Below are 21,591 nucleotides of genomic sequence, written 5' to 3'. Positions count from 1 at the left end.
GTGATACTTCTTCTGTGCTTATGCATGGCAATGAGAATTCCCAGCTCTCCGCTTTTCCTTTCCATCTTCATTGCCTAATGACCCAGTTTCAATCTGAATAACCATTTCCTCCAAACAACATCAACCCTTCTCCTTATCAGTTTCAAAACGGTTGTGCTGGTTGTTTTATCCAGCCAGCTTGCTCCAGGCAGGTGCTGTTCTTACACGGTATCACAAGGCACTGGCTGCATAAACAAACTTGTTGGTGCACCAGCTTTCCCCATCGGCAGTGGTACAGAAATCTGAAGTTTAAGTGTAAACAGGGATCAACTCCTACAGGAAAATGGGCCTGGCCTTTGATTCCCAAGCTGCACTAGCCCTCAAGTACTTGAACCAACATGAATCTTAGGGTAGAGCAGCCACTTCTTCACCAGCCTCACCTATGAATGTGCAAGTTTTCCTCCCTCTCAAGGCGAAGTTTGTCAGGAGTCAAGAAAGGTACAGGACTGCTGATGGCAAACAGGAAGCAGAAAAGCTCCAGCAGTCACAGGGTCTCCCACAGCCACATCTGTGAGTGCAGTTATGGGATTTTACCCATTGCCTGGAAGGGACACACCCCTGTCACAGTATTCTTCTTTATACAGCCTTCTCTATATGGGCAGCAAACTCACAGCTGAACAAGTCCTGGGCTATATGTTTTCAAATATTAATGATAGAACAAAAGACAAAATTTGCTGATCATGTTCCTGGTGTGGCTTTCAAAGGGGTTTTGTATACCATCAAATCAAGAACTTAACATGCTGTCTGGCTACTCCCACATACTGTGGAGGCCAAGGTAATTATTAAAAGGTAGAAGAGTAGTGTGACTCCTTCCCACCACAGATACTGAAGACTTCCTCATCTTGGTGATCAAGAAGAGAGCGCCGTTTTTTTTACCAGCATTATTACAAAAAACAGTCCATTTTCCAGAAGAAATCAAGGCTTACACAAGGACACTTTAGTTAATAAAAGGGTTAAGCTTCCCAAACCGGCCAAATAATATGGAAATAGTTACACAACCTTCATAGGCTCCTCTAATTCCTTTTTGGGACTAAACAGACATGTATTTGTAATACACTCTAATTTAAAAAAAGAAAAACAACAAGCCCACAAAGAAAAGCCCCAGCCCCCACCCCCCCAAACCTACGAATAAGAAACACATTTTCAGAAGCAAATCCCATCCTTGTACAAAAGTATGCCAGCCTCAATTTTTTTTAGTCCTGCCCCCAGTCGCCTTCCCCTCACCCACGCCTTCTTTTCAACCCAAATGAGCCTGTCCCTGTGTCTATCCTCTGGAACAGGATTAAAGTTCCACACTGAGCCTGTTGCCAGGTTCACAGTAGCAGATGATCTGTTTGAAAGCTATTCATTCAGCTCTGGGCAAGGCAAATTTGCCATGGAGTTTTCTTCAACTCACCATCTCCTTCAGCTTACAGGAGCTGCAGGAAACCTTTCCTCAGCTCTCAGCACAGCTCCCAGCAACAAACTTTTCTACAATACTTAATAAAGCATCCTTTTCAAAGCATGTGCTGTGCTGACATCACATTTCTTGAATTTTTTAGATCTTCTTATTAGAGGGTGGGAGAGGAACATATTATATATATATATATATATATATATATATACACTCATCCACCAACTCAGACACAGGTGTTACAAAGAGTAATGGTAAATCACAATTCTATCCCTCACTGAATATTTTAACAGGTCCAGACCTTCTTTTAAAAATAACTTTAAAGGTTTCCCTATTGCTTTTTTTGCTAAGATCACTTGCTCTGCAGATTTTCAGCTTCTATTGAAAGATTGGCATAGATTCTCTGCCAACACAACACAGCAATAAGCAACAAAAGATTCATTTCAGTGTTAAGTATCAGGTTCATTTAATTAATTTAATAACATTTTCTGCTGGAAGCTATGTTACAGCTGCCAGATCCAGAAGATTGTTTCAAAACAGAATCCCTGTGGCCTGCATTTTTGTAATCCACTTGTAGTCCATATCAAGCAGCTTTACTCTTCAAGTCTTCTTTTGATGGCACTTGGCTTTAAGCAGATGCTCTCTATGATGAAGGCCAGCCATATGCATGAGTCATGTCACTGCAGTGGGTAACACAAGCCTTGTCTCCATTACTTTGTAAGGAAAGAAAAAAGACACTTGGAAAATAGGTGTAAGCAAGGTAGGATCAAAAAGGTATGACTTGATTCAGGACCATCTCTGTCAGTGATTTGATCAAAACCAGTAGATGGGAAAAGGGCATGATGGAACAGCCTCCAGCACCTGCTGCCTTTTAGAAAGACCAGCACACCCCATTTTTTCTCTCTAGTCACATGTGTTGACAACCCAAGAACAGTAAATTCCTTAAATGCTGGATACTGATAAATGTGTAGCTCAGCTGAGCTACAGACCCACCACTTTGCATTCAGGCATTAATCAGTGTCATTGCTTCTCTGCAACCTAAAGGAGCTCCTCCTTGCTCAGAGCTGTGTGTTGGGCACTTTGTATGTTTGACTGACTCAAAAAAGATCAATTAGATATAAATGCTCCAACGTTGCATATTCCTGCTTCATATTACTTAACGTAACTGTTCACAAGTCTTGCAAGAGCCATTTTAAGCTTGAACTTCTGAGGTTTTCTGCTTTTAAGATCACTTTAACAGCCCTGAAGTGTGTTCTTTATTATGCAGCATCCCTCCTCCTGTGGCAGAGCTGAATGAAAGACCAGGGCACTGCTTTCTCAGGAAATCACCAGGTTTGTACCTCATCCCCTCCAGTCCCCAACCTCTGCAAGCAGCCAGTAGTGCCTGCCTTGCCCACATTTCTCCTCTGCTGCCATCGCCTGCTCAGCCAGGGCTGTGAGGACCAGGGAGCCCAAACAGCTCTGTGTCTCTGCTCCCTTGGGTGCCACTGCTGGGAACACACACCTTCCCAAGGGCAGTGGTGAAGAGCCAGGGTCTTCTTGGTGCCCTCCCAGAGCTGACCTTTAGGTTTGTATGACCTGATCTGCACTGGCAGCTGAGATGCCATCTCAGGGCTTTGCAGCTGCTGCAGGTCACCAGCTCCTGGCTGGCATCCCCAGCTCAGCACACATGTGTTGAGAAAGGCACCACTTCTTCCAACAGCCAGAAGTCCCCCAAGGGCTCTCTGCCCACCACTGCTTGCCCCACCACAGGGCTGACCCTTTGGCAGCTCACTGTGAGCAGCACTGAACCAGCCCTTGGCTCACAGGCCTCTCCCAGAGGCAGATGCCACACTGGAGCCTGGCCCTGCTGCCCCCTCTGCCACAGCCTGAGCAAGAAGGATGCCAAGCCATGCCTTCAACACCTTAAGACAACTCCAAATATGCAAAGATGGATTTTGAAGGCCACTGAGCTCTGTTTTCACCCTAATCTGAATTTCAGCAAGACTATGAGCATCATGCTGCTCTGCAGGGCTCAGAGGGTACTGAACCAGTTGTGTTTGACAGAGGAGTCCAGCTCCACTGCTACCTGTGGTTCTTTGATTTGCTTACGTAGCAATCAGTTTAAACCTGTGCTTTTTACTTACCTCAAGCAGAGTCTCAGAAATGCAAGCACATTGGACTAAGGCACAAAAAAACGCAAGCAGAAGGTAAACAGTTTTGTGTTGTTTAACATGGTGAGTTTAAAAAAAAGGCAGTTGCCTTACTGTGCAGGAGGATACTAATGCAGCATCTGCAGGCACTGAATTCCCCCAGAGCCCACACTACAGAAATTCCTGTTGCAGCCAAACAAGCTTCCTGCAGCCATGCCAAGATGCCCTCTGATCAAAGTGCTATTGCAGCCCTGGCTGCTGGTTTGGCCTCTGCCTTTCCACTGAGACCACCAGCAAGAAAGCAAATGGGTGTTCTGCACATTGCTATGAACAGCACAGGCAAGATAGAGGAAGAAAAAAAACCAGACTGCAGCCTACCCTTGAAAGTTATGCAAGAAGAGAGGTACAAGATGAGCTTTTCCCACAGCGAAGGTTCCAGCTACGATTGCAAAACCTCGGCAATCACACACGGAGTCTTCCATGAGGTCTCCTAGGGTCACTATTCACTTCAAAGTCAGCAGAAAGATGGCACAGCAAGGATCCTACTGCATTGCCACAACTGGCTGGCAGAGAGAGTTGTGTGGGGAAAACCAGAATGCTGCAGCCATCACTCTCAGCACTGTCTGAATTTACAGACTGGAATGCTATGAGGACCCATGGCTGGCTGTGTCATGGCTCACTGGGCGGATGGGCCCAACTTCCCATGTGGTTCATGCTGGTTTCTGGACTCATGCTCAAGTTCAAGCATTTATTTTTTCATGCTTGTGCCTCTATTCCCTGTTTCTTCCCAAACCTGAGTTTTACCACCTGGTTTAAAAATGGCTCATGCCAAACTCAAGGCCAGAGTGGGACCCAACATACACAGACAGCATGCCCATATGAATAGACCTTTTGTGATAGACTGAAATAAGCTTAGGAATAATATTGACCAGAGTACTTCTCTTATAAGCTTCTCTTTGCAGCATTTTTTTTCTGAAAACCAACTAATCTCTTATCTAAATTTCTCCAGTCATAGAAACTGACTGCAAACATTTGTAAAATTTACCTTCTTTGTTAAGCTATGGTGTTTTATTTGAAATTAAAATGTAGCCATATTTTCAAGCCCATCTGGAGGAATTTTTTAGATTGAAGCCTCCGGTAACTGTAGCCTTGCAGAAACCATGTGTCTTGTCTAGACTGGTTACCCAGTTTCTGTCTACAGAGAAATATGCACTTCCTAACACAGCAATTTATTCAAGAAGGATCATCTCTGTGAGGGCAACCCTCTTTCCATTGACTATGAAGGAAATTTGGTCAACTTGGATTAAGGGACTACACTTTACATATCTAACATTGAGTGAGACAAGTCCCTTTCCTCACTGAAGATGTGTTATCAAGTTCCTTTTACCATGTAGACTTTTCCCACAATATAAACTCATTTTAATATTACTTTCACATAGATTGCAGGCTCTAATATATCAAGACTAATTTCTAACAGCCATTAAGCAACCAGAAATGAAATTACTTTAAGAACTCTTGAGATTAATTTCCTTACACTCTTTATGACATTCATTCAAGGTTCATGTTCTTTGTTTCCTCTTGCAATAATTTAAGAGACAAGCCACTGCTGGGAACAGTACGTGTCCCTCCACCCCCTCCAGCTGACAAAAATTGGCAGAGTTCAAGAGAAATCTCAATGAATGGGAGAGAAAAAAATTCACAAAGAGCAATCACTACAGATATTGAGATTTATTGCTGATTTTCCCTTTCTGAAAGGCTGTCAAAATGCCACAGTTCCAGAAGGGGATTATCTCCACAAGCCCTTTGGCCTCAGTCCCTGTGCCAGTTCAGACAACATGACTAGAGACCTGTGTGTGGCAGCTTGCTGCTTACGGAACAGTTGGAGGCAAAATCCAGCCTTCCAGATCCTGAATTTATACGTTGTTTGGTATGACCTGCTGTCTGCTTCAAAAAAAACAAAAAACAAAAAAAACACCAAAAACCAAAACAAAACAAAAAACCACCAGGGGCATCCACTGGGGAATGCTGCTTTTCCTGAGTTTAGCAAAAAACAAAACAAAACAAAAAACCACCAGGGGCACCCAGTGGGGAATGCTGCTTTTCCTGAGTTTAGCTCCCTGTGCAAGAAGCTGCTACTGAGTGGTGCTCACACAGAGCCATCAGCATGATACAGTGCAGTTTTTTCTTTACCACATCAATCTGATATAGTTGGTCTTGTGCTTTGAGGCAAAGGCTCCTTACCATCTCTGCCATCTATGCTGCTCCCTTACCAGCACTATTAATAGCATAGGTTCTTTTCTTAATTAAAAAAAACCAAAAACAATAGATCCCTTTCCTCATGTTTGGTTGCACTTCTTCATTCCTGCTGCCACTTTTTTTTCATGATAGTGTCTCTAGGCTGCAAGTCAGCTCTGTTCCATCTGGTGAGATCTGGTTCCTCTTTATGTGCCTGTCCTTTCAGTGTAAACAAGCAACGCTTCTCCAACTCCACCGATCACAAGGCTGTAAACAAAGTATATCACAAATTTAGCATCATGCAAGTCCTTCTACTTGATACAAAAAAGGTATTATTTTATCTAAACACATTCCAACCTAGAAACAGTAACCCAGGTGATTTTTTCATTTATTTTGCTAAGAAAATGCTGAAACCCAAAATATCTCATTTAAATGATCTCATCAGAAACTACCTTTCTTGTATTTTAGGGCTGGTGCTATTCAGTAAAAATGCACAGACAGGAATCTAAATGGAGAAGGTTGCCCCTAGTTACAAGAATAGCTGCACACCCCTACACTAGCAAGAATAGGAAAGGAAGACAAGAGAGTTTGAACCTTATTAGCCTATTGATTCCCTCTCACAATTTCTGTTTGTGTTCTGTCCTGAAAACTTGCCACTTGACAACATCAGGAGATGTAAAGCTTAGGTTTTGTGGACAAGGTGAAATCTGGGAAAACCTTTTTTGTGCTGGGGTGACCCCATTGGCATAGTGAGGCCAGTAAAAATTCCTGTGTTTGCCTCTCTTGGTGAGGTGAAAGGAGCTGCCCCAGCCAAAAAGGCATGTGTGCCCAAGCACTGCTTTCCTGTGCTGCTCACAGCACAGCCGTGGCACCAAGGCTGCTCCCTAAGAGTCAGCCTAGGAGCAGGGCTCCAAGTCAGGATGAATGGTTTTACAAAAACCTTCACTTAAATATGCTATCCACCCACTCAATGCATGCAATAGTTAATAATCCCCAAGTCTCCTCTGTTATCTCTCACAGCTGACAGGAATATGGTAAGATGCCGATTCTTCTCCCCTTTTAGAACAGTGCAAAGCTAAGTGTACTGACCTTTCATCTTAGCCCCATGGCTTAATTAGCTTATGAAACAGAAAAGCTCCTTACTGAACTTTATAAACAAAACAAACTTCTGTTAAGTTCATTTCTAAGAGTATTCTTTTTTTTTCCCTTGGAAAAAAAAAAAAGCATGTAAAGCTGAAGGCTCTTTGGTCTAATAGCATTATATTCACTTAAATCTTAGCTTTGGTGAGCTGTTTTAAAAACCACATAATTGCCCTTGTTCCCGAGAGGAAAAAAAATATTGTATAACAACAGCACAACATCCTACAATTACACAGTAAACAGCCCTGGAAGGTAGGTGCTACAGGCAGTCTGTGACAGTCCACTGGGAAGACAGAATAGCTTTGGTGTGGAATTACCAAGGAGCAAAAGGCTGCAAGAGCTGCAAGCTTTTCAAAAAGGGTCTAAACCACTGAGTCTGGCCACCTGCAGTTGGTAACAACTTCTGAGTGCTTTTTTTCTGGAGAGGGTTAACTCCCATGTCTTATTTCAGCTCCAGTACAAATATACCCTATACATTAATTCCTTTGGAATCTATGGTTGGATAATATACCCTTTATCCTAAAGGGAAAAAAAAATCCAAAACACTACATACAGAATACCTTAGAAAATATTTTCCTGTTTCTATAGTTGTGCTGTGTTCTAAATTTTTAACAGAGATTAAAAATAAATCTGTCTCTGGCATACCATTTCAAAAATGAGACTGGCACTTATATACAAAAGATAATAAACTGCCCAGCCTTGTTCTGTAAAAAGATGCCTGTTCTTTAATACCATATGTCTTACATCAGAGAAGAAGAATCCCTTTCTGAAGCATTTGAAATCTTGGGATCCACATGCCCCTGCAGTCCAAATTACTAGGCAAATGGAAACCATTGTTATTATCTTCAAGATGAAGCAGAGCAAAAACCACAGCTAAATGCCAGCCCTTGATTTTACCTTCATTTCCCATGTGGCAAACCCTTCAGCTTCTGTTTATAGTGGGGTGACAGCTAACTGCACTTGCCCATAGTTCAAAAATTAACATATGATATTGTCCATGACCACACTGGAGCAGCACTAAAATCCTCAGTGATTAATGTTCTCATGGGTACTTTGCAGCTGCTATCACCCAACAAACTATTTCCAGAGCTTTGCTGCTAAGTCAAGGCCCTGCTAATGCACAAGCACTAACAGAATTAAAATTTTAAAAATAAATAAATAAAAGAAATTGTTTTCTTTTTAAATTATGACAATCAAAGTGTAACAGTGGCCCAAGGGCTAAAGCTAATTTTCTTTTAAGCATACAGATGTGTTCATCATTTATAGAAGTTTCAGTCCATATAGGGCAGGTGACATATGTGCAACTCTATGTGTCCATGTGTTCACATTAACAAAGGTACACATTAATGAAGGTACACATTAATTTTTAGTGCATACGTCAGTGAATACAGCTGTATAATCAAAGCCTGCCTCTAGCACACACGTGACAGACCTGCACAAACACATGCAAAACATGGTGAAGAGCAGCAAGTTAATGGCCTAGACTAGGAGTGTTTTGTAGGTGCTTTGACATTGGTTAAGTCTCTGACATGCACAGGCAGCATGTATTTTCTAGAGCTAAAAAAAATGCACAACTTACTTTAGCATTTGAGACTACATGTGCCTAAAATACAGACAGGAATCCATATTAACACATAAGTAAATGGGGCTGGTCTGAACTGGAGATTCTCCTTTCTATAAGTCTCTTATCACACCTGAAGAAAGGATATGCAAATTCCATTCAGTGCAGAGCTGAATCTTTAGGATGGCAATCAAACTGAATGAATCATGAATCCAGTAGAAAGAAAGAAGCTTAAAGCCTTTCAAAAGTAAGTAGATTTTTATTTCTATTAACAAATTTGTCCTCAGAGACATATGCCTAACCCCATATTGAGAAGTTATTTGCATGGCAGAAGCATTTAGGAGCATGAGCCATGCTCTGTGATTCCCTTTCATTGTAAAAGGGAATCACAGATCAAAAACACTGCCTTTGACCAAAGGAGTTTGCAACCCAATCCTTTATATTACTACCTAAAAAATTCAGGTTAGGTGGTTTGTACTGTGTGGCCACACATTACAAAATCCAGATAGAGCTCTGGAAAAAGTTTATTATCATTATTTTTCTCCAGTTTAATTTTATGCATTCACAATGCACAGTGTGTTAGGGAAACTTGAATGCACCATCTTGGTTAAAAAGATACTGTCAGCAAACCTTAACTCCTGTGTTTTACTTTCAGTTCCAGAACTAAATTGCAGCATGACTTTGAATGGGTCATTTATTTGCCTATTGGGTCCATTTGCTTCACAGTAAAATGTGCTGAGTGAATTGTGGTTAGGCTTAATGTCTAAAATGTCCATGTTCTCCCACAGAGGCAGAAGCAACACTTTTCTATTACTGTACTGCATCCACCATTGCACACCTGGTTCCCCTTACATGCAAAATAATACTGACAGCAATAGAACTTGATATTTAAAAATATTTCCACATGAAGCACTGTGTGAAAATTCATCTTTACTGCTAAACAAAAACCTCATGTAGGCACTTACCAGGAAATTGTTAGTACATTGGCAGTCATGACAAAGAAGAACGGGGATAAGCTAGCAGTGATAACCTGTTAAATTGAAAAGAAGGAAAAAACACTTTGTGAACTTGTGATATCACAAATGAAAACTAAAATACTTTTGCTGAAATTCAATTTCCATGTGTGCAGTCATATCTTCTTCTTTTAGTTGAAGATAGTATGATAGTCACACATCACAATTCAATTTTGACTCCAGCAGAATCCAGGACAGAGCAGAGAACCAGAGCAGGGGATCCCTTGTCACATATCCCAGCTGGCCTGGCCTAGCAGCCTGCTGGCTTTTACTTGTTAACAGCAGACTGGGAAGAGCAGTTGGACCCCAGGTTTGGAAAGCTTTATATTTCTGAGGAGAACAAGAGCTTGAAATGTGTTTATAGGTGTACACAAACAAAACAAAAATTAAGGGTACATGGTTAAGAAAAAACACAACTTCCGTAGGTTGATGTTACAAGTCTCTCATTACCCTCAGGTGTCCTGAGCAGAGAAACTAGAGACAAATGACTCTGCTTTCTGAGTTCTGATCCAGAAACAGCTCGATCCTGACGTACAATGGTTTGTAACAGATCCCTGCCTCAGCAGCTACGGAGCCACCACATCTGCAGCCTGCGTGCAGTTTTGGATGTTTTGCTGCCAGATGGATAATGTAAAATGGAAAGAGTTCAAAGAACAGTGACAGAGTCATTAGATGGGGGGATTGATTTTCAGTCAACAGTTAGGATAAGCAATGCCTGTGGGAAAGGAAGACTTGGTAGTGGTTTACAAAAACTTGGGAAACACAAGCACTGAGGAATGAAAGGAACTATTTAGGTTAATGCAAAATTGCCCAAGGAAAAAGATGAAATTAAGAAACAAAACATTTAAACAATTATCAGCTAAGATTTCCTAATCATTGTTTGCCTAGTTTACTCCCAGGGGAGACAGCAGAAACTTCATTCTGTAATCTATTACTTGTTAAAGCATTACTACGTGTGCAGCAGGGAAGCAAATGCCATTTCAGAGTAGATTCTGAGCACCAGGGCTTCGACTAACAGTCTGTTAGTCAATACCTGCTACAATTGTTATGGCCACATTTTAAAAGGCAGGCTCTGAATCTGCCTGGAGTGTAATCAGTGGAGGATCACATGCAGAAGTGGCAGGTGATGAAGAGAAGGTTGTGCATCCTCTCTCTAGAGTTCCACTCTATGAGTTAGGTGGAGAGGGGACAACATCTAAGTGCAGCAGTGAGACCATGCAATGGCACAGGAGCAAATGTGTTCAGTGGGGACTACACAAGGCGTGCTTCCTCTTTGGGGATATTTTCAGCCTCTTTGGGGATATTTTCTACTTTAGGAAAGTAGATTCAGGTGTGCAGGTGGCAGGACAACATCTAAGTGCAGCAGTGAGACCATGCAATGGCACAGGAGCAAAGGTGTTCAGTGGGGACTACACAAGGCATGCTTCCTCTTTGGGAATATTTTCTACTTTAGGGAGATTCAGGTGTGCAGGTGGCTTTTTTCTTCCTAGATATTACCATAACTCACACCCTGACTGTTCTCCGTGTGCCTGTAGCCCAGGCCCCTGTCAGAGGAAACGAGGCAGGAGATGGACTTGATCCAGACAGGATAACACATGACTGCAGGCCCACTTAATCCCTGCTCAGCAACCAAATTGCTGGTACCAATATAACCACAGGCACACCTCCTGATACAAACTTCATCTGACTTCAGTGTTTTCACACTGCCAGCCACAGCAGTGTACAGCACAGGCACTGCTGTATAGCTCTAAGCCAACAGAAAAAGTGAGCTCCTACTGCTAGGGAAAATCAAAGATATGCATCTACACCTATAGCCTTGTATCTATACATGTAAGCAAACATACAACTTAACACCTATACCCAAGAGACGCAAGAGAGTACAAAGACAAGTCACAACAAAGAGTTACGCTTCAAAACTCAAAATCATATTGCAGCTGTGCACACTCAGTGGCCTGTCTCACAGCTATTTGCAGCCAGAGAGAGCTGACACCTACTCCAAATAGTAGAAGTTAACTATTCAGGAGCTGAATCTTTAATGCACTTTACCTAAAAGCCAGCTGTGAGGCTGAATATCCATTAGTTCAAAACCAGTGCTCTAAAAAGTTTGCATCTTGTTCTAGTGGGCTGGGTTCTCCCCTTACAAAGAGTGCAGCATATGCACTGACCTACAGGGAACTATTTCTCATTTACTCTGGTGTGAATGCTTGTGGAATTAACTGTACTGAGCTTATTTTAGGTTAATGCTAACTTATTACACAAAAATATACAATACCAATTACCGACCATGTAAACAGCAACTAACAAAGGATGGCAGCTGTGGTACACACAGAGCGTTCTTTTCCTTAAGCTCATCTCCTCAAAGAAACTGTAAGTGCTGTGTTTGAGAAGTGGCACAAGTTAAAGTTGTGTCACCCACTCCCTTGTTGAGCCCTGTTTATTAGAAACTTGAGAAGAGGCCAAGGGCAGAGAAACAGACATTCAAGAAACCTCAGAAAACAGGCCCTATCAGAAACAATACACCATTCTACTGTCATCATCCCAAACCTCTGCAAAAATGCAGGCTGTAGCCTTTTGGACTACTATAGCTGAACACTGTTGTATTTTTGAGAAATTATGTAAGAGTCTCTCAGTGCCAAAGACAAACAAAATGTGGGTTGGAAGAGCGCATGAAGTAAGTGTGTGTAAGGAAAGAAAAAACAAATCACAAACAAACCAAAAAGAAAAGACATTGCTAAAATGTCTACTTTTGATGATTTATCTAAAAGAAGAATATGTTTAAAAATGGAAAACAAGTTTTCAGAGAAGCTAACAATATAATTTGTTCCAAGGGAAGAATCTAAATCCTAGGGACACAGTAGAGAAGGTAATTTTCCTTTAAGTACATTTCAGTATTATCTGAAGTGTTTTAAGTGCACATTTAGTTTGAAAAAAAAAACCCACCTACACTGATGTTCTGAATGGCCAAAAAAAAAGTAAAACCAACAAAATAAATTCACAACAAGCTAAGTGCAGTAATCTTTCTTTCTTCACTTTAAAGGTCACAGTTGTCCTCCTAGGCATTCAGATGCTTTAGTAAAAGGAATGAGCTTTCAAGACAAAAGAAAGCAGTTAGAGGGCAAACTAAAGTTAATGATTTCCAAATATATTTTGATGCTGAATCTGTGAAACTAAGAGGTGGAAAGGAAAATTTTAATTAGTTATAATATGCCTATTTTGAACAAAGCTCCCCAAGATTTTGACATATAGTCACTAATTCTATCAAATTATACAGGCTGGGTGGTTGAATGCCAACTATTTTGGAAACAGGAACAGCTCCATGGACTCTGCCCGCTTTTAAAGGAACTGTGACCAGTCAGTATTATGAAAGCTATTTTAAAAACATTCATACCCGGAAATTTTCTTACAAAATTCTGACACAGCTTTCGATGATTAGGAAAAAAATTCAAGCGTAGCGCAACTTAACAACACATTTCCATGTGAGCTAAAATTTTTCCTAAGAAATCATTTCAAACCCTTCTTTGCATGAAAAATCAAAACAAAACAAAACAACTTCCCCTTAAGACTGTTATTTAAATCAGTCTAAGTTTATTCTGTCATTCCATTGTATTGCAAAAATAAGACCCATTTTAAAGGAACACTTTATTAACACCTATTTGTCTTGATTCCAGCTATTTCTGTAGTTCCAATCACTGAATTATTCACAAGTCATTTTAAAAATAACCAAAAATCTTGGCATTTCAAATTGTATTTTGTGCCTCAACCAAAACCAGTTCTAGTTCCTTACAATGTATATCAGCATTGCAGGAAATAAGTGTATCCTTGTAATGGATATTTAGCTGGGATTAGGTCTGAGGAGAGTGGGCTGATCCCCTCCACACAAGAGATTGAGCCTGGACAGGCAGGTAAAAAACCACATAAATACTCCAATATTCTTCACATAAATACTCTAGTAAAAGGGCTAAACAGGAACCAGGAGAAAAAACAGAGAGCAACTCAGCCAGTTAGAGGTTTCAAAATTATTGGTTACAGGAGATCCCCAAATTCAGGTATCCATATAAAAGGTGAAAACTTCAGGTGTTCCCATTATTCAGGGAAAGAGAGAAGGGCTCAGGTGCCATAAAACATTCCACACACTGCTTACATTTCCATTTACATTTAACAAGCTCATATCAAGGACAACACAGCACTCAACCTCAGGATCCAAAGAAATTGATCCAATTCCAGAGCTCTAGAGTTTGCCCCTTACCAGGCTGAATAATGGCAACTAGAAAAACAATGGCATCGTTGAAATGCTGGGAAACACACTAAGATCCATGAAGCAGAAATATCCCGATGTGTGGAAGAACTTGTTGCACAGTAGGGACAAATTCAGCACATAAAATCACCTTTGCACAGGAAAACAGTAGGCATAGGAAAAAATGTGCTCTGATGCATCTGCTTTTTGTAAATCTGCTTTAGTGATTCTTGAATGGAGGGAGGCACAATTGCCACTAGCTTTAAAGGGTTCCCAAGGAACTTAGACAGATCACTGCACAATTCATGATGTGAAGGATTTCCTCCTTTCTTCCTATCACAGTATGGTCAGATAAGAAAAAATTTCCAAAGAAATTTTTTACTTTCCAAAGAAAGTAAAATTTGTCTCATAAGTGTTGTTTTAAGAAAATAGGGAGGGAATGGAATTTATTTTAGACTAAGAGATTAATTTAGTTTACAGATAACAAAATAAAAAATAAAGACTGGAGAATTTCTTGCTGTACACCTTAAGAAAAGGCAAGATAATTATTGAGCCAGCTTCCCTCTTAGATGTTTTTCTTGAACAGATAACATCAGAAAACTCTGATAAGTTTGACGTGTGGCTTGATGACAGGAGATGGCATCCTAAGGGCTCCTGGTCCTCGGCAATGCACAGATTTGGATTCTGAGAGTAGAGGAATGTGGAACTCTGCATTCTTTGCTGCCTTGAGTTCTCCACTGAGCAGCTGTGGTTATACCACAGACTCTGGAGTGTCCAATTTTGATTGGTTCAAACCAGACATCACTGGCCAAATAAAAGTGTCATTTTTGACCAAGCTATCATGGATCCCCTTCAGCCCTGACTTTGCAATCACTTCAGAGAAAGATTTTCAGGCTGCAGAAGCTGGCTGTAGATTTTGAACATCTAGCATTTCTGAGTTGTTCAGGAAGATGTTGTTTATATAGCCAAGAAACAGATGAGGACATTTTCAAAATTTAGATTCTGATTTAATCTTTCTATCTGGAATGGAAAGATATGGTGGGGATTTAGTCCTGACATGACTGTGATTTGTTAATATTACGACTGTACTTGTACATTCCATATAAAACTATGTTTTCTCTGAAACTTTTAAACTGCTAAGAAGTTAAATGTCATAGTTCTCACTGTGAAGTGAACACAGAATACTTCACAAAAGTTTTCTTTAGTTTGTGTACACAGAGCCAATCCTTGTAACTTCACTTCCCCAAACTGCCAAAACCTCTGTCCTTACAAAGACGCGTATTTTTTTCCGAAGAGAGTGTTATGAAACAGCTCATCAAGTTCACTCACTGTTCAAAATAAATCATTCTATTTACCATTGGGTCATCTTCTCAAAACATCAGGAAAAAGATTCTGATGTACGTAACCTTTGTTTTCATTCTACTGTCGGAATGAAAGTAATATGAAGATTTTTATAGACATAATATTTGTTCTGTCCCTCTTCTGCGTGGTTTAACCAGCTGCTAAGATAATCATCAAAAATCACCAGGGAAATGGATCGTTGTTAGTGTCACTGAAAACAGCTACATTGAGATAATCCAGTACTACCAAAAAGATAAAAATTACAGTAGTCAAACATCAATAACATCACATTTTTTTTTTCTTGACAGAGAGCCACTGAAATAATTTCCCAGGTTTCAGAGTTATATCTCTTTTTTACATGTTTACTTCAGACTAAGCATATGTTTCATGAGCATACAAAATGTTTCCATGTCAGGAATGGAAGTATATCAAAAAACCACCAAAATCTTCAGATTAAAAAAAAAGAACAATTAATATTTCAATGCCATCCTCTGTATTCATTAATTCACATGAATTTTCTAAGCTTTTAATACCATTTCTATTTGTCTACATACATTTTCCATCTCAGGTGGTCTACAAACCATTTCCATCTAGCTCTCCTCTAGTTTCCTTCATCCAAATTTAAGACAACGAAACATTGCCAGATGAGTAAATTCTCTGCACCTTAGCAAGAATACTTTCATTCACACACATCCAGCAGCTACAGATGAAGGCATTGACTGGGACAGCCAAATACATGGAAGAATACTGAGGGACTGGGATCTCTGCTGTCCAAACCCCGACTGATGTGGTCCAGCATGTACTGGCAAGTCTTTTTAAATAACCCAGACCTGAGACATTTTTATAGAGCAGGTGCTGACTGTGAGGTTTCGAGCTGCAGAAAGTCAGCAACATTTAAGGAGAGGCACCAATGACCACCTGTAAGCTCAATGATTGTGCAAGGCTGGTACTGTCACTGGAAATCTGACATGAGTTGGCAGCAAAAATCCCTGCTAAGTATGACAAACATGGTACGTGTCCTCCCTCAAAAGAAAGAGAGGATGGGACTAGAACTAATGTCTAGTCTGACTGGATTGTTGGCAATTATGGCAGGGAAAAAATAAATACAAACAAAGTGTATAGAAAAAAAAACCTCTCTTTTTTTCCTATGGTGATCAAACAAAATAAAGCACTGTTAAAAGCAGCAGATACTGTGCACAGGAAATGTCCTCCATTGTGAGCAGAATTAAGCATCTGAATGAATCCTGCATGCAGAAACAGACCAAAATCAAAGTAGCATTCCCTATTCAATTTAAGGTCAGCTTTGGAGATGATCTGTCACATGAAAAATCTTCCCAGGAAGCTTTCAATTATATTGTCTACTGCAATGACAAAACTTTCCATGAAATCATTAGAAGCTCAAAGGCACTTCACAAATCTGTTTTACAATACCAAGGTCAATCTCTGGTTAAAAAAGATACAGCAAATTCAGGCAAAATTCCTCTGACCAACTCTCCTTTAAAGTCTCTTGTCCTAGATATTAATTTAGTTGTATTAATCAATACAATGAAACAAAGTCTGAGACCTTTCAACTTTGTTCTGAGGGTCTGTTGTTGCTAATTAAAAAGTAAGACAAAATTTGCTGCTTAGCATAAGGGCTACAGGTCATAATGCATCCCCTGAAGGAGCACTACTGGTAAATGCACTGACAAGGAAGGGCTTCAATCAACCACACAACTTTTCCCAAAGAAAGGTAATGAAGCTTTAACCTTGAACCACTAAAATAATGGCTTTTCCCAAAACAAACAACAATGCCATGATCCCTGAATAGCTGAGGAGCCCAAACAAGGCAAAGAAACAATTCAAAGTGAAATAGATTGGAGGAAAGGGGAAAGCAAAACAGGCTTCACTCTCAATTCTGCCCATCAGTTTAACACTAACTAGAGCACATGTGCTGTGTTCCCCTCAGCCTGACTGAAGTGTAGACATGCCCTGGGGGATTTCATCCCCTGACCGACTTGACTGGAGACTGTCAGCCAATAAAATCAGCACACAACGCAAGGAGTTCGTGCATTACCGCATACTTAGGTGCACATTGCTCATAGGAGGACTCTGCTCCACTCTTCTGAAGGAAGAAAACCCTTTAACCCTTGGGAAATACAAGCTGCTCCTTAAAGGATAACCTGGTGATGCTGGCACCATGGCAACAGTGGCACCATGGCAACAGTGACAGTCAGTACCTTCATGATCTGCACAGCTTTGATCCAGCCACATAGAAGTTTTTTCAGTTGCTGTAAATTTCTTTGAGAATGTTTATTTCATAATTGCCCAAATGCTTGCACTCATCTCCTTCTCTAAAGCATCTATTTTCTAAAAGGAGGTTTTGGTCCCTGTCTTCTGCCCTTTCTTTATATTTTATCTTTCATCTTTTTATGGTTTTTTTTTAGCATTATAAAAGCAATGATGGTAAATTCTGGAGGTTAAGAACACAATTAATTCCGTGTATTGTGACTCAAAAGCAGCCAGAGTTTCAACAAGCCTTAGCAGTCAAATGCTTAATGGTAATGGTACAACTTATTTCTAGTGTAAATGATTTTTTTAATGTAAATTTCTAGTGTAAATCTGTTTTTCATAGGAATAAATTCTGACAAAGCTTAAAATCACCTACATGTTACATTTAAAATATAGAACATACTAAAAGCAGAGGGAGAGGGTAGATCAAATGACACACAATCAGCAACTTGCCCTTGAAAACATTTTCACAACAAAAGCAGGACAAATGCATGCGTCTACAAAAATCAGATATTTTAGGGTGGTTTCTCTTCTTTACACTACAAATACCTAAACCAATAATCTCTGTACTGCAGATGAGTATTTCTATATATTAGCTTTTTGACTTCTATGAGAAAATAGATTTCCTAATTAGCTCTAGTATGTGCTTAGAGAGAAGATAATCCTCTGCATTTCTGTGGCTGAGTACCTCTATGCAGTTCCAGTATTTAAAGAACTAATTTGTGAAGATTTTTTCATTGCTGTTTTCTGTAAGTTCTTTCTGTTTCCAGGATTTGATGACCAATACAACCATGATGCTGATCCTATAAGTGCAAGGTGGGACCAACAGGTGGTTGCATCCTTAAAACTTCCTTAAAGTCATTGAGCATCCTGCCTTAGCAGATTAATACATGATCAATGTACAATCCTTTCAGATTATTATGCTACAGTAACTAGTTTTTAACCCTGATCATCATGTAAATATCAAAAGAACTGCTGAACTGCTGTCTAACTTCATGGTTTTTTAATTCTGTATTAGAAAAAAGTGGCCAAACTATTGTGCTTGCACCACATGCATCTCATCAGCAGTTTGGCTGCAGGAGAAAACGAACCATTAAGGTTTCATTTCTTGCCTATGAATCACTTTTAGAGAATCCTCTGCCTTCATCACTTTGAGGTATGTCCCACCTATGTTGCTGCTCTCAGCCATACCAAGACTTTAAATATACCTCATAGATGGCCATTTTGACTCCTGGCCTTAATTTTAATTTTGTCTCTTCAGTGTTGCTCTCTTTTTTAATCTTTATAACAGCCACCACAAAGATATGATGATTGTTTTATGTTGCAGAAACATCTTACAATGTTAAAATACAGTAAGGAAAGGATATGTGGATTTCGGAGTGTAATTAATAGAATCTATGTAAGAAAATTCTCCTCTTATGAAAAACAGGATATCATGGTCACAATCACAATGATCAATGAGGAATTTCCTTTTCAGCAAGACCTACATCTATCAATGTATAAACATGTATCTATATATGCATTTACATATAAACGTGTACTATATATAGACACTGCAGAAATACATAAACATACATGTATGATGAGATAGGACAGAACTTAACAAGCACATTATAACCTATTCTGCTTTCCTCAAAAAAAGAAGTCATTCATTTAGAGAAAATCAAAACTCTTTGCTCCTTGGAAAATACCACACTGGGTTGAAAATTATGGTGATTGTAGTGATTTCCTTCTTTCTGATCAAAGACAAAGCCACAAGAAGAATAATTTGCCCTCTACTATTGGAGACAATAGCCAAGACATCCATCTTCCCTTCTAAGACTAAGAGCTCGAGCAGTGATGCCAATCTTCAGCCTATAAAGTGTCTGAAATGGTACAGAACCCAATTTTAACAGTACCTCTGCTCATATTTTAAATATTTCTCTTACTTGTGCCCATCTGTAATCCAGATACTGTTATTACTTTCAGAGTTCCAGTTCTAAGGACACGAAAGGAACAGCCTGCACAGTTCTTGTAATTGCTGTTCCTAAGCATGCTTTGCTGATATGGAAACATGATCAATCATGATTCAAACAGGTGTGTGCACATGCTCCAGACTAACAGCATCTGTTCAGGTCAGTTCTGCAAAGACGAGGCACAATCCATACAGCTGAAGCTTTTCCAAGTAAGGACAACAAAATTCATTTAATGGGGGACAGAAGAAGGCTTCTTTATACCAAATAAATTTGATTTTCTTTGAATTTGCTGAGAAGCATTTTGCCCATTCTTGCTATTTCACCAAATTTAAGACCCAACGCCCCCAGCTTCCTGTAGATGCTTCATGTGTTATAATGCTTAACTGTACTTTTCCTGTATCTTTTCAGCCTGTCAAGGAGTCTCTTTTGCTTCTATGCTGCCTCATTACTGGAAAGGCCTTAAATGGCTCCTGACATTTAGCCTCTCCCCTGAAACTTATAAGTTCAGAAGCTGACAGGGCAATGTGATTAACCATCTTGCTAATATTTTATGAATTATTAAATATTTGTGCAATGGAATAAACATTTTAACAGCAACAACAACCACAACTGTAAAGTTCTACCTACTAGGACCACAGACAAAAACTGGATTGGACTAAGATAAGGTTTAATCAAGTATTGGATGATGGCAGAGGATTTGGGAGTATTTATGATTCTCCCCTAATGCAGCAAGTCTGGCATCAATGTGCACATCAGAGAAAAGGAGGTATTTGTATCTTCACCTTAGCTGATACAAAACTTACATCTCATGGCATGAAGGTTCTTAATATTTTCCTTTTTCTCCAAGAAAAACTTCCATATAATGTCTACTACTGCTGAAATTGCTCAGTCCCTGGAACCTTTTAAGCAGATCCAAGCCTGTAAAAACATACACCTCTCTTTACTTTTACTCAGTCTCAGTATTATCTTCTCTTTCAGACACTGAATTTTACTGATCAATAATATGGTACACTGTGTAAAACAATTACTTTTTCTATCTGTTTTGAGAAGTATTGATTTTCAGTTTTGAGCAGCAGTCAGCTGTACTAACCCTCTGCTGCTGCAAAATACCACAATGAAATACACTTCATTTTATATTAAGCTCAGCAAGAGCTAGCCTTCTGGCATTCCAAGTTATTCTTCATCCCATGAGATCATGAAGATAATTCAGATGAAACAACCATGATTTTTGTTGTCACACTTAAGCGGTGAATTTAACAGCCAAACTGGCAGTTTGCTATGTATATCTGGCAAGAAAGGAGCTGGCTTCTTGGGAAGGAATGAGCTGAGCATCTGCCTATGCCTATCTTTCTTCCAAGTGCTGGATGCCCATGAGTGGGCATCAATCAGGAGCAGTTTCTATAACTGCCTTGCAGGAGAGGATGCTCTTCCAAACAGGTGAACCATGACCTCCACAGCAGCAGCTCAGTGGTGGTTCAGCTGGCATCCAGGAGAAAAGAAAAAGCTGGTTCCAGCAGACAATGTGTACACTAGATAAAACCTTTACAAAACAGACCAGAAGCCTGAGAGCAGTAAATGCCTCCTGAGCAACCTGGGAATCCAAGAGCAAAATTTCTTTTCCACATAGGCCGTAGGTGAGTGAATACTCACCCAGCTGTGCACTCTGAAGTCATAACTGGCCCAGAGATCCAGATGGGGACTAGCCCAACACTGATCACATGTGGAGCCCTTTGCCATGGAGGGGGGTGTTGAGTGGGATGCTGCACACATTCTCAGAGATTGCTCTTTCCATGCCAGATTGCCCGAAGTTCTCATGCTGAACTTTGCAGACTGAGCCTATTGTCAGTACAAGAGCTGTGCACTTCTTGAGTGCTTCTTCAAACCCCTCCTTGCCCCCAGTGTCAGTGCTACAAGAGAACAAATATTGTGCATGCTGCTTTTCTTACATTTGGAAAGCCCAAATGCTGCTGAAAAGGTTCAAGGGGGCTGTGAGAACCAACAAGGATGCCCAGCTTAAGGGGAATATTTTAGTGAAAAGAAATGCAATGCAATTTTCCATTGTTAAAATCTATAAACACACCTGAAGTGCCTATGTTCCTTGTCAACATTATCAGATGTAAAACATTTTTCTGTCATGACTAATTCAGAACTCTGTGGAGGATATCAGCAGTATCAAAATAGCATAGGAAACTTTGGAATGCGTAATCAAGGGTTTTTTTTAAAATCTGTTAGCAAAAATAGCAAGTTTCCATCAGCCTCTCTCCCAGATGACACTTA

General features: G+C 40.1%; 1 protein-coding gene across 6 annotated transcripts in view; it reads right to left on the bottom strand.

Annotated features, from left to right (window-relative positions):
• Window positions 1-1,859: 1,859 nt before the first annotated feature.
• The window catches only part of TMEM241 (transmembrane protein 241), a 58,866-nt gene continuing 39,134 nt past the window's right edge, over window positions 1,860-21,591 (bottom strand). For 2 of the 6 annotated variants that reach the window (XM_039730115.1, XM_039730117.1), the window contains exons 14-16: window positions 9,466-9,530; window positions 8,519-8,633; window positions 5,613-6,066 (exon numbers count right to left, since the gene is read on the bottom strand). In XM_039730115.1, the coding sequence (XP_039586049.1) occupies window positions 8,567-8,633; window positions 9,466-9,530 (132 nt within the window). In that variant the 3' untranslated portion in view covers window positions 5,613-6,066; window positions 8,519-8,566. Of the gene's footprint in view, window positions 2,146-5,612; window positions 6,067-8,518; window positions 8,634-9,465; window positions 9,531-21,591 lie in introns of those variants that run through there. The other 4 variants (XM_039730116.1, XM_039730121.1, XM_039730120.1 and 1 more) reach the window with 4 other exon arrangements.

The sequence above is a fragment of the Passer montanus genome, unplaced genomic scaffold (genome assembly GCF_014805655.1).
Source record: "Passer montanus isolate IOZ18808 unplaced genomic scaffold, ASM1480565v1 scaffold70, whole genome shotgun sequence".
Lineage (NCBI taxonomy): Eukaryota > Metazoa > Chordata > Aves > Passeriformes > Passeridae > Passer > Passer montanus.
The sequence above is the reverse complement of the archived record's forward strand: the minus strand, read 5'-3'. Positions and strand labels throughout refer to the sequence as shown.